This window comes from Lithobates pipiens, unplaced genomic scaffold (genome assembly GCF_037356315.1).
Source record: "Lithobates pipiens isolate NorthernLeopardFrog02 unplaced genomic scaffold, aLitPip1_a1.2 Scaffold_18, whole genome shotgun sequence".
Lineage (NCBI taxonomy): Eukaryota > Metazoa > Chordata > Amphibia > Anura > Ranidae > Lithobates > Lithobates pipiens.
Genome location: NW_027507758.1, coordinates 593,811,690 through 593,825,968, shown reverse-complemented (window position 1 = coordinate 593,825,968; position 14,279 = coordinate 593,811,690). Strand labels below are relative to the sequence as shown.

Below are 14,279 nucleotides of genomic sequence, written 5' to 3'. Positions count from 1 at the left end.
ATGTTAAAAACACTCCTGCAAGCTGCATCTTTGGAGCGGTGAAGGAGGGGTGTATACACCCCTCCTTCACCACTCCTGCCCATTAAAATCAATGGGGCAGCGCGGCTATACCGCCGGCAAAGCGCTGCTGCAGCGGCTATTTGCAGGTGGTTATAACCCTTTTTCGGCCACTAGCGGCTGAATACTGCCGCTAAAAACGACAGTGGCGCTAAAAATAGCTCAGTTTTACCGCCGATGCCGCTCCCACACCAGTGTGAAAGGGGCCTAAGCCAGTATCAGTAAAAGGGACACAAAGAGACAGATAGTGTCCATCTCCATATACAGTCCTAGACTATGCAGAAGATCACCGACTTCCTGTGTGTGAACACAATTTTCTTTGTGGGGGGGAGGAGAACTAGCTCTTTAAAAAACACAAGCTGGTGAAAGAAAGTGGAAGGACTGACCAAAACACAGAACTATCTCACAGTGAGGGGGGGGGGGGGGCAGAGCTCACTTGTTGACTGGCTGTGGTTGTTCCGGAAACGTTCTCTGGATTTCTCGATCTTCACCAGGAGATCTGGGTTGAGGATCCGGTACCCTGGGGACACAGAAGAGGGATTTAAGTGACTGAAGACAGTGGGGGGGTGTCAGAGTTCACAATGCAATGATTGCGCACTAACTCTCCAGCAGCCATAACCACCCCACACCTGGGGGGGGGGACAATCTACAGGATCTGACAAAAGCAAGTACACCCCTCACATTTTTGTAAATATTTTATTATATCTGTTCATGTGACAACACTGAAGAAATGACACTTTGCTACAATGTAAAGTAGTGAGTGTACAACTTGTATAATGGTGTCAATTCACTGTCCCCTCAAAATAACTCAAAACACAGCCATGAAAGTATTACTAAACCCACGACAGTAAAGTCGGTCTGTATATATGTCATAGCATGCTTGTTATACTCACTATGGAACTTAAGGGGTTAATCCTCTACATTGTGTAAAAAAAGGCTGTTTGATCCTGTATGCATAGATCCTCTTCCTCCTCCCTGCAATGTCTATCTGGGGAAAGCCAGCCAACGTGCACGTGCTCAGTTGTGTCTGCACACAGGCAATAGCCAACCTGCACGTGCTCAGTTGTGTCTTTTATGCTGGAGAGAAAACAGTTTCTTGTCCTCAGAGCTAGCCAGATCACATGATACTGACATCACCAATGTTTTTCGGGTTGCACGCGGGACCCCCTTTGTCAGGCACGCGATGATCACATGCCTGACGAAGGGGTCCTGCGTGACTCCGAAATGTTGCACTCTCCTTGTGTTGTGATCATGCAATAAACTATCCGCTTGGCCGCTACTTTGCCTCAATCCGCGGTGTGCTGGCAAATATCCATTTTGCAACAGAAGGTATACCCCCACCCCCCCATCGCTTTCAGTGGGCGTAGCATAACAATGCATTTACAGAGTCCAAGGGGTTCAAGCAGATGGCAAGCAGGTGATGAAATACCTCTCCACTGTCTGCCAAATGCTCTTCAGACACCATTGCACGGTGTGAGGTTGTATTCTCCCTCCTCTACATTTCCCACCCCCCACCATCCCATGCCCTCGTGCCCTCACGCACCCAGATTGTGCAAAGCAGAGTGAATCTCCTTCATGGCGTCCCGGTACAGATCCTGCTGCCATTGCTCCATAAGCTCCCAGTCCTCTTCCTCGAAGCAGGCGGCCACATCGTGGAAGGTGACCGTCACCTGTGTGGGAGGGAAGGACAGACAGAGGGGTCCATTAAAATCAGGAGAATCAGGGAAATCGGGTACAGAAAATAAACAAGAGCCTACAATTCCCTGCTCTCTATAAAGAGATGAGAACCATCGGATGACGATTGCCATGACCAAGGATGTGCCACGACCAAGGATGTGCCATGACAGCAGCTGCATAATTACAATCCCATCCCTCGATAGCAGCATAAAGTCCAACCGCTCCCATCATACAAGTTCTTACCGTCCCCGACAACGAGCCGCAAGTCCTCTTCTCCGAACACTTCTCCATCTGAAAAACAGACTGAGTGTTAGCTCTTGTGCCCAGCACTTCAACCCCAGCGGGATTGAACCAGTACATTGCTGGACTTTGAGTGGATATATATATTTATATTTTATTATTTTTTTTTAGAGCCAGCAGTCAGCTCTCTTCTAAAAAGCAATCCTAGTGGCTAATTAGCCGCTGGATTGCTTTTGTAAGCAGTGGGAGGGGGACGTACTGTCCCTTTCCAAAGCTTTTTTTAAATTTATTTTTTATATATTTATTTGGGGTCTCTCCCGTCCCACCAGGAGACCCAAACGATCAGCCCACCCTTCCACCGGCTGACCATAGGCGGTAATAATCAGAGACAGAAATGGCTCCGATCACCTCTAAAAAAAAAAAAAAAAAAAAAAAAAAAAAACGGGAAGCAATGAGCATTCATTACTTCCGATTCTCCCACCCCCCCCATGTAAACGTCGCCATAAAAAAAAAAAAAAAGAAAGAAAAGGGAAAGCATTTGATCACACTGATCTTGGAGCGATCAGATGTTTTTTTGAAAAGGCAGGAGGGGAGATTTGGGGTCTATCGCTATCACAGGTGATGTTTATATTCCCTGTGAAAACAACTGAAGTGCTGAAAAAAATTTAATAAATAAAAAGTGTAAAAGAATAAATACATTTAAAAAAAAAAAAAAAAAGTAAAAGTAAAGCAACCCGTGTTTGTGCACAAAGGGGAATGCATGTGTCACCCCCGTAAACGCGCAAACAGCAATCGCCCCCACACAGCTATGACCGCAAACGTCAGATCACAGGCAGTAATTCCAGCACCAGACCACCTGTGTACAGCGAAAGGGACAACCTGGCTTTCAATGCGCTGCTTATGGGTAAAAATCTACATTGTTGCCACTGCACGAGCGTACCCAATATTAAAGCGTGACATGACATCATCTTTTACAAAAAAAAACACTTGGGTATTATATTGTGTTAGTGTGCAATACATGTGTTTTTTTTGTTTGTTTTTTTTAAAGTATCTTATTCCACAAAAATTGCATTTGAAGAGCCGCTGCGTGAATACTGTGAGACATAAAAAAAATAAAATAGTAAAAAAAAAATAAAAAAAATGCAACATCTACCAATTTATTCTCTGGAGCCTCCGTTTTAAAAAAAATAGTTAGAACACATTTAACCCCTTGATCACCCCCTAGTGTTAACCCCTTCCCTGACAGTGTGATTTATACAGTGACAGTGCATTTTTATAGCACTGATCAATGTAGTAATGTCACTGGTCCCCAAAAAGTATAATTTGGCGTCAGATTTGTCCGCCGCAAAAAAAAAAAAATAAAAAAAAAAAATAAAAAAAAAAAAAAAATGTAGGACGCCATTACCAGCAAAAACAAAAAAATAAATAATAATAAAAGTCCTTAAATCTGAGCCCCTACTTTGTAGACACAATAACTTTTGAGCAAACCAATCAAGATACGCCTATTGTGATTTTAACAAAAATATGTAGCAGAATATATATATATATATATATATATATATATATATATATATAGGCCGAAACAACTAATCGATTATGAAATTAATCCATAACCATTTTCATACTTGATTAATCGGCCAGTAACATAATGGGGTTAAAAATAAATTTAAAAAAGAAAACAATTAGCCCTTTATAGTACAAAAAGGGCAAATCGCTACTGTAAATATTACTTTCCCTCTCCCATAGGGAAAAAATGAACCCCTTACAGTAGCGATTATTTTCTCTTTTTGTTCTAATTTTTGTTTTTTTTAACCCCATTATGTTACTAAACATCTCAGGCCTGGGTCACACCTCTGTGTTTTCCTTATTATGGTTTCCTATGGGACATGTTCACATCCATGATTTTTTTTTATTTATTTTTTTCAGCTGCTGTGTATTTGGAAAAGACAAGGACTTTTTCACGCAAAATGATGACTTTTTTTTTTTTGTTCAATATACTTCAATGGAGAAGCTGCAGAAAAAGCATGTAATAATGCGTTTTTTGCAGCAATTTGTTTTTTTAATCTGTCCAACAACAAATAAGAAAATAATAGGTAAAAAATACAAATCGCAGCAAAATTACCTTTTTTAGGGTTATTAACCAATTAATCGAAACAATAAATTGGCCAACTAATCGATTATGAAAATAATCGTTAGTTACAGCACTAATACATACTATATATATATATATATATATATATATATATATATATATATATATATATATATATATATATATATAATGTATCACTGATCGCCGACATTACCAGAAAAAAAATATATAAAAATTCCATAAAACTATCCCCTATTTTGTAGACGCTATAACTTTTGTGCAAACCAATCAATAAACGCTTACTGCAAAAAACATTTTTTACCAAAAATATGTAGAATACATATCGGTCTAAAGTGAGAGGAAAAAAAAATTGAGATGATATAGATTATATATATATATATATATATATATATATATATATATATATATATATATATATATATATATATATATATATATATATATATATATATATATATATATATATATATATATATATATATATTTTTTTTTGGGGATATTTATTATAGCAAAAAGTAAAACAATGCGTTTTTTTCTCAAAATTGTCGCTCTATTTTTGTTTATAGCACAAAAAATAAAAACCGCAGAGGTGCTCAAATACCACCAAAAGAAAGCTCTATTTGTGGGAGAAAAAAAAAAAAAAAAAGGACGCCAATTTTGTTTGGGTACAATGTCGCACGACCGCGCAATTGCCAGTTAAAGCGCCGCAGTGCCGAATCACAAAAAGTGGTCTGGTCTTTGGCCAGCCAATCGGTCTGGGGGTCTGAAGTGGATAAGTGCCCCTCGGATGCAGTTTTTGCGGTGTGGAGAGGAGTCTTCCCATTGGAGGAATGTATCACACAGCGCTCTCCGGATATACAAGCAGCCCTCCTCATACACCGGTAATAGCACACCCTACACTCCCTCCCTACTGTGCTAAATATTAAGTACTCTATACCTCTGCACCTACATACTGTGCTGTATATTCTGTATACCACTGCATCCTACACTGTGCTGTATATTACATACTCTGTATACTACTGCACCCTATATACTGTGCTATATGTTACATACTCTATATACTACTGCACCCTTTAGACTGTGCTATATATTACATACTCTAATATATAGCACAGTATATAGGGTGCAGTGGTGTACAGAGTATGTAACATATAGCACAGTATATAGGGTGCAGTAGTATACAGAGTATGTAATATACAGCACAGTGTAGGATGCAGTGGTATACAGAATATACAGCACAGTATGTAGGTGCAGAGGTATATAGAGTATGTAATATATAGCACAGTATATAGGGTGCAGTGGTGTACATACTCTGTATATTACATACTCTATATACTATTACACCTATATATTACATACTCTGTATACCACTCTATATATTACATACTCTATATACTACTGCACCTTATATACTGTACTATACATTACATACTCTATACCACTGCACCCTATATACTGTGCTGTATATGCTGTACACCACTGCACCCTATATACTGTGCTATATATTACATACTCTTAACATCTTAACCCAGTCTTCCTTCTGAATGGCCGAGCCGTATTGACGTCACTCCTGCGCATGCACATGGGAGTCACATTGCCGGGGCACACGGAGCGGGCGTGTAAATGTGGTCTGAACTGCACGTGCACGGCTCAGATTGCATTTCCGCTGACAGGCAGGAGGTGGCATTTATGACCGTGCACGGACAGATTCACACCTGCAAGAGGCCCTACAAATGCAGCCAGTACGAACGCAACATTCAACGCCTGCTCTCCTTTAGCGGAGCATCGCAGAAACCACCTGGGGGCCCGGCCATGGGGCCGCGGGCCGGAATGTCAACCAGAATTTAATAAAGAAATAAATACCAGCAGACAAGAACTTGGAATAATAAAGGCCGCGGTTGTTTATTATTGGTATCAAAATGTACATGTAGCCGATGACATTTTGGATAAATTGCCATACGCATGTAAATGTCGTTTTTGCCTCAGAGCAGTAGTGGGGTTCTGAGGGATAATTACGTAGTTTGGCCTTGACATCAGTCTGGCCGGGCTGTGTTGGAAGTTCTGCCTGGTCATGTGAGCAGTGAGGTGCACATGACAGGCCTGAACCAGATCTGGTTGGACGTTTTAGGTATCAGTCTTTGAACCAATCAGTGGGAGTGCCGGGCTCCGTTGGGGAGTCTGGGAAGGGGTACATAAGACCCCTTTCACACTGGGGTGTTTTTCAGGCGCTTTAGCGTTAAAAAAAAGCGCCTGTAAAGTGCTTGAAAGAAGCCACAACTGCAATCCTAATGTAAAAGTGCTTTCACACTGAGGCGCTGCACTGGCAGGGCGTCAAAAAAAGTCCTTCAAGCAGCTTCTTTGCAGTGCTTTTGGAGCGGTGAATACACGGCTCCTAAAGCGCCCCTTCCCATTGAAATCAATGGGAAGCGCCTGCAAAACACCTGAAAAGCCCCCCCCCCCCCCCCTTCCCTTTTTTCTTAACCTTAAGGGCCAGTTCACGCCAGATGCAGTTCCATATTTTTGCACCAATACAGTCAGTTCCGGACAGTTTGACTGCATGGTGTGAACTAGAGCCATTGGAATACATGGAAAACACTGTGCATGCATTTTTAGTGCAAAAAAAAAAAAAAAAAAAGCGCACGGAACTGACCGGAACTGCGTCTGGTGTGAACTGGCCCTTAATAAGGACAAGTGTGTTGCAGTGCGTTTTTGGTGCATTTAGGTGCGTTTTTGATGTGTTTCACAGCGTTCCAGTACAGTCCAGTGTACAAAAAAATGCAGCATTAAATAAGGACAAGTGTATTGCAGTGCATTTTTGATGCATTTATGTGCATTCCATTGCGTTTTGATGCATTTTACAGCATTCTGATGGTCCAGTGCAGAAAAAATGCTGCATAAATAAATAGTGTTGTAGTGCGTTTTTTGGTGCATTTTTGATGCGTTTTACAGCATTCCAGTACAGTCCAGTGCAGAAAAATGCAGCTTAAATAAGGACAAGTGTATAGCAGTGCATTTTTGATGCATTTATGTGCATTCCATTGCGTTTTTAATGTGTTTTACAGAATTCTGATACAGTCCAGTACAGAAAAAATGCTGCATAAATAAGAAGTGCGTTGCAATGCCTTTTTGGTGCATTTTTGATGCGTTCCGGACAAGTGTGTTGCAGTGCGTTTTTGGTGACTTTAGGTGCGTTCCGGTGCATTTTACAGCTTTCCGGTACAGTCCAGTGTAGAAAAAAATGCAGCATTAAATAAGGACAAGTGTATTGCAGTGCGTTTTTGATGCATTTAGGTGCATTCCATTGTGCTTTTGATGCGTTTTACAGCATTCTGATACAGTCCAGTGCAGAAAAAATGCTGCATAAATAAGGACAAGTGTGTGGCAATGCGTTTTTGGTGCATTTAGGTATGTTCCAGTGCGTTTTACAGCATTCCAGTACAGTCCACTGAAGTAAAAATGCAGCATGTTCTACTTTTTTTTCTGGAACTGGAACGCACTGGAACTGCAAGCACTGGTGTGAACTGTGCCATTGAAAAACCTACTTTCCATGTGTTTGTGATGCAGAAAAAAACGCACTGGACTGCATGTGGTGTGAACTGGCCCTAAATTAGGACAAGTGTGTTGCAGTGCGTTTTTGGTGCATTTAGGCGCATTCCAGTGCGTTTTTGATGCTTTTTACAGTGGAGGGAGTACTGGACTGCATCAAAAACGCATCAAAAATGCACATGCAGGAAAGCATCTGGACTGCGTTTCTATAGGGTTGACACTTTTTCTTCAAGACAAACCCGAACACTTTAGCGACGCACAGCAAAAAAAAAAAAAAAAAAAAAAAAAAGATATATATATTTTAGCATACACTATAGCAGGGATATGCAATTAGTGGACCTCCAGCTGTTGCAAAACTACAAGTCCCATCATGCCTCTGGGTGTCAGAGTCTTGCTATGCCTCATGGGACTTGTAGTTCTGCAACAGCTGGAGGTCCGCTAATTGCATATCCATGCTCTATAGGATTGTAACAGACCCGGGACCCCTTTGGGTGCTCCAAAGAGAATAGTAATGTGGCATGCATAGTGCCCCCTCACCCTCCTATGGGGCCCTGTTCTGAGCCACATTCCTGTCTGAATATTGTGTCCGGGTTTCAGGTGGACTGAAATCCGAACACATCATTCAAAACCCGAACTGTCTGGGTGAATCCCGGGCAGGTGGCAACCCTACGTTTCTATCGTGTGAACTGGCCCCAAAATATTTTTTCGCTTATATTGCAAAAAATAAAAAAGTGTTGAATAAATACGATCAAAAGAAAGCTCTATTTGTGTGAACAAAATGATAAAAAAAAAAAAAATGTCATTTGGGTACAGTGTAGCATGAGTAATTGTCATTCAAAGTGCGAGAGCGTGAAAAGCTGAACATTGGTCTGGGAAGGAAGGGGATGAAAGTGCCCGGTATTGAAGTGGTTGAGGGCTCTTTCACACTTGAGTGATTTGTTGCGGTACGTTGGCACGCATTGTGTCACCGACCAACACCGCGCATGCGCATTACCAGGGCCCGACGATTCAAGATCACCTGAGCGCAGACATAGCATGACTTGTACCGTGCCCGATCTCAGCTCACCTTGAATCGGCTGCCTGCCATGTACCGGTGTTGAAATCTGTTGAGCATGTCGTCCTTAAAGGTTCTCCCTCTGATCTTGCTGCCCCCATGCTTCCTGTAATGGAATAGCTTTTGTTTAGCCAGTGGGCATCCTTTTGCTCTATTGCCTGGGCTTCCTCTTCCACCAGCTTAACAGAAGACCCCCTTAGACCCCCCTACAGCACTCCAGTCTCTACCTGGGTAAGCTGCCCTGCCCCATAATGCATACTAGCTTGCAGGTTATTCTTTTTTCCGAGGTATACAACCTCTTTAATGGCACGGCCACAACTACTAGGTAATGTGTAAAGGAAGAAACACACAAAAGTAATGCAATTCATCATTTTGTATTTAAATTTTTATTTTTTTTAAAAACAATCCACACAATGCATACACAGAATCAGAACGAAATTGACCACTTCAGCTCTGGAAGGTTTTACCCCCTTTCCTGACAAGGCCATTTTTTGCAATATGAAACTGTTACTTGGAGTTGAGTTGCGTCTTGATTTCCCTCGGGGTCCTGACATGCTTACAAACACGCACACATGCTAGGGCCAATTTATAGAAAGGATCTGATTAACCTACCAGCATATCTTTGGATTGTGGGAGGAAACCGGAGTACCCGGAGGAAACCCACGCAGGCACAGGGAGAACATGCAAACTCCAGGCAGATGGTGTCATGGTCGGGATTTGAACCAGTGACCTTATTGCTGCCAGGTGAGAGTGCTAACCACTACACCACTGTGCCGCCCAAATTGAGCGGTCATACAACACTTGTAACCTATATAAAAACTGATGTCCAGATAAAAACAAATAAAGGCAGAGGGTACCCCAAAAGGCTTGGGTAGATCAAAGTGGCTCTCAATATACTAGCTGGGCAGCAGGGGCATCCCTAAGGGCTAAAGTTGATCCTAAACCCCCCCCCCCCCTTCAGAACAAACTCTTATCTTCATTTCCTTGCTCAAATCCCCTCTCTTGGCCCAGCCCCCCCCCCCACTAAATCCACCTCTCCCTGCACAAATCCTCACCCCAAATCCCCCCTCCTAGCACAAACATTCTATATTCACCCCTCCTAGCTCAAATCCCCCCTCTTGGCCCAATCCAACACCTTCCTGTACCAATTCTCAAATCTGCCCCCTCCCCACCCCAGTTTAAATCCCCTCTCTTAGACCAGCCCCCCCCCCCAAAATCCACTTCTCCCTGCAAAAAATCCTCACCTCCAAAACCCCCCCCCCCCCACCCCTCCTAGCCCAATCCCTCTTCCTGCGCAAATTCTCACACCCAAATCCCTCCTCCTCCTTGCATAAATCCTCCATAATCCCCCCTCCTAGCTCAAATCCCCAATCCTAGCTCATATGAAAGTGTTTCTTTGCAAAGTTTTCTGCAAACCAGAACCAGAAACAGAAACATTCCCACATCGAGGTCATAATTGAGAATCTTCATGGTTGGTTTTTCGCTGTGATGAGCATGTAATATGTTCATAATTGGGATCTTTTCACACACTATGTCTGAATGGACATACAAGTTTTTACCAACAGCCTTCATAGAAATGAATTCTCTTTTCATTGCCTTGAATTCCCCGTGTGTTCTCACTATGACACCTCTCTTGTATAGCTCTTTGGCAGTGTAAACAGCCCAGAGGACGTCTCCAATGCTTGAGTCGTCACCAAACAAGTTCTCGATACAGTTTTTCCTAAACGTTTTGTAAACGGCTATCTTGTTCTGTAGCTTTTCCAAGGTCCCCTTGACATCCTCCAATGCCTGCTGGTTGGTTTTTACCTCCGATTGTCTTTTGTCACGTAGCTCATCTTTGTTTCGGATTTCTTCGCGAAGTCGGTTGATGAACTCTTGCTCGCTTTCTCCCCCTGTGAAGTAACCAGATTCTTGTAAAATCCGCTGGTTTTTAATGCGATCTTGTGCTTCGGATTCCTCTGAAGCATCATGGTCTTCGCGATCTTGTGCTTGGGATTCCTCTGAAGCATCATGGTCTTCGCGATCTTGTGCTTGGGATTCCTCTGAAGCATCATGGTCTTCGCGATCTTGTGCTTGGGATTCCTCTGAAGCATCATGGTCTTCGCGATCTTGTGCTTGGGATTCCTCTGAAGCATCATGGTCTTCCGCTGAACTGGATTTCTTCTTTTCGTGTACATGTTCAGTACTGGTGGAAGTTTTGCTTCCTATTACAGTCTGGTCTTCCATTTCTTGGGCTGTCTTCATCATCTTTTGTTCATTTTCAGGTGTCTTAGCCATAAGTTGTAGGGCTAGTTTTATGCTTGAAATCTTGGCTATCTCCGTTTCAACATCCAAATCTTCCAGGGGAGAAACTTTGCTGAATAAACGTAGCGGGAGTCTAGCCGTTGTCCCTGTCTCATCATAGACAGCTCCATAAGTGCCCTCAAGATCCTTAAGGAGCGGCACCGGTCCAATATCCTCATAGACTTGGTACACAACGTCCGTGGTTGCCAACTGTCCGTGGTCGCGAAATACAACAGGCTCATGTTTAGAAAGCAGAGAATGTGTATAGATGATGTCCTCTGCATCCACGTATATCTCAGCAATCTGTACAGCGTCGGCATGCTTGGTAAAGCCAAATTCCATCTCCGGATCTGGAGCGTCCAGAACTTGCCTAAAGAATTCCCTGAGCTTTTGGGAGGTACTCTTGATATAGCGTTCCACCCCAATTATGTGCCATTTTTCGAGATTGAAAGATTTTATAGTCTTGCAAAAGACTGAAGACACAAATCTCAAGTTCTTCTTCTCTATTGTCTTGTCAACTACATCGAAGCCATATTGGTTTGCTTCCTCTATGGCTGTGCGCAGGTACTCGGAGAGGAAATATCCAACAGACCCCAACAGTGAATCTTTATCTTCCGTTGGAAACTTTTTCCGCAAAGATTCGTGTAGGACTTTTGTTAGATATCTCAGCCCATAAGGAATCTCGTACACAGACGAGAATGTGGCCTGTACAAGTGTATTCAGGGCGTACAAACTTTTGATTTTGTTGGCTCTGCCTTGTATTCTCAGTATCTGATGTATCCCTGGAGTCAGTGCCTGGACTATGTTGTTGTACTTTTGCTTTTCGGTGTAAAAATATTTGATTAGCTTTAAAATCAGTGATTTTTCAAGCGATAAGTTCTCAATGCTAAGAATGTTTTCCTCCACTTCCTTACGAAGAGAAAATTCCATTAATTTTACAAAATGGTACTCTTCTAGCGGAGTTTCGCCGCGGTTATAGAGCGGGAACAGCACTCTTTGGGTAAATGTTTTGATCTCCTCATAGGATACCATCTGGTTCATGAGTCTATCCAGGTAAACTGGATTGGTCTTCAGATAGTAGAAGAGGTGCCCATAGGACTGCAGCCTCGCGCTCTTCTCTCTGGCCTCACAAGCCTCCTGTCTCTGCTTGGCGATGGCCCCCTTCATTTTCTTCTTATTGGTACGTTTCAGTTTTTTGAATCGGGAGACCAGATTCCGTTGGTCTAAATTAAACTTAACTAGAGCTGCGATGTCTCTGTCTAAGTCGTCCAACACCCGCTGCTCTTGGAGGACCGTTTCATATTTAGACTTTAATTCCACTTTCAACTCATTCAGGAGAAGCTGCAGAGCGAAGGTCGGGTCGTCGGGGCTCAGGCAAAGGGCAAAGTGCCTGACCGTGGTCAGAGACGGATTTGGATTATTCATAAAATCCAAGTATGCCCGCCCGGCCAGATTGCGTTCGACCAACGACCGATCGTGCTGCAGCTCCTTTGGTCTTTCATCTTTGTCCTCGCTGCTCTCCACCGCCTCCTCCACCGCCTCCTCCGCCACCTCCACCACGCTGTCCTTCCGTTCGTTATTTGTCCTTTCTTGGTCTTGAAATTTCGGCTCGGGTCTGCTGGCAGGCTGAGCTTTCTTTTCAAATACCGTTTTCAGCCAACGGCCCATCGCCGTGTCACCAAAGTCGCTTACGACTGAACTCAGCCAAATGCCGGGCGGCGTATCCCAAATGCAGTTGTGATCTTCCTCTTCGGGAGCTCCCCCCCCACTTCTATTATATTGGGCGTTTCCCGCCATTGCTGCTATCAGATGGTAGAATACAGCAAGAATTTATATTAGTAGTATATACCGTGTGTTAGATCGGTATATATATATATATATATATAAAGTATCACACTAGTATTTAGTGTAGATAAGTATACAGATTATCGGTCTGTATCAAAGTCGCTCTGCGCTATTAATAACAGTAAAGATCTCTGTTTTGCCAGACAAATTCAAATCAGGTCTGTTCACTTCAAATGCCAACTGCAGAATGACGATTCATGGTGTGGCACTTTCTATTAATATCCTCAGTCCCACTGTGATGTCATAAAGACAGTGAGAGCTGATTGGCTGCTGCTGATTTCTTGTTGCTAGGGACGACCAACTGACACACGCACACAGGTTTCCTGGAGGTGATGGGGGGGGGGGGGGGAGGGGGGATGAACACATCAGGGGGATCTTCATATTTGGGGGATCTCAATCACTTAGACATTATTATACAAATCTGACACTTGTGCGCGGGATGTTTATTAGGTTTTATTTCGGGGTTTTTTTTCACAAAAAAATAAAAATAAAAATGAACTAATGCCATTGAACAACAGATTACCACCCCCCCCCCCCCACCTCAGTGCAGACCCCCAGCAGTACAGATACCCCCCAGCAATGCAGACATCCCCTTTAGTAATCAAACCCCCTATTACAGACCCCCCTCAGTGCAGGACCCCCCCCCCCAGCTTTGCAGACAACGCCCTCAGTGCAGGACCCCCACAGTAGTGCAGACTCCCCCACAATATTACAGGACCCCCCCCCCCCCCCCCTCAGTATTGCAGACCCCCCTACCCTCTCTTACATACCTCACAACAGCGCTGACAGTCTCCACATACAGCGGTGTGTGTTCCTCGAGCGCAGGCTCCTCCTCCTCCTCTGTGGATGTAAACAGAGAGGAGGGGAGGTGGCTTCGGTCCGCGCCGCTCTGTCCCTCAGTCTGGGCTCGAGCACAGAAGGCACAGGTGTTAGTGGGCAGGAGAGCAAAGGCAGGGACGGGTAGACCGACTTCCGCCCACACACCGCTTTCTCCTCCCAGATCAGTCCGCCCAGATTAAATATGGCCGCGAGAGGCAGTGCCGACTCCGGCCTCACTGCGCATGCGCGAAATGCCAAGCGCCCGTTAGTAAACTGCCCGGTGTAGTGTCATATTTGCTGCCTATCACAGAATGCTACGGAAGTGACGTTGCCGCCCAGTGCATGCACGATGCGTTCCAAATGCTTGCACCATGCGTTCCGGAGTATTTCCGACAATGTAGTTCAGTGAAACCATCAGATAATGTCATGGGAGTGAGGGAAGGTAATCATGACATTAACTTTAGACAGAACAGAGAGCGGCGGTGAGAGAGCAGGTAACTGTGGCTCAGGGAGGGGATTACATCTCCTCACTTCTCTGACATTATCTGACAGTTTCACTGGTCTGCATTGTTGCAAATCATTTGGAACGCATGGTGCGAGTGTTTGTAACGCATCGCGCATGCGCAGTGCTAAATTTCTGGCTAC

General features: G+C 43.7%; 1 protein-coding gene across 1 annotated transcript in view; it reads right to left on the bottom strand.

The window, feature by feature from the left end:
* LOC143989166 (uncharacterized) overlaps positions 1–13,814 on the bottom strand; it is a gene marked incomplete in the record, with an annotated part of 48,586 nt that extends 34,772 nt beyond the window's left edge. Inside the window, 4 exon segments of the mRNA XM_077489197.1 lie at positions 494–577; positions 1,601–1,727; positions 1,978–2,025; positions 13,586–13,814. Coding sequence (XP_077345323.1) covers positions 494–577; positions 1,601–1,727; positions 1,978–2,025 — 259 coding nt within the window.
* Positions 13,815–14,279: the final 465 nt, after the last annotated feature.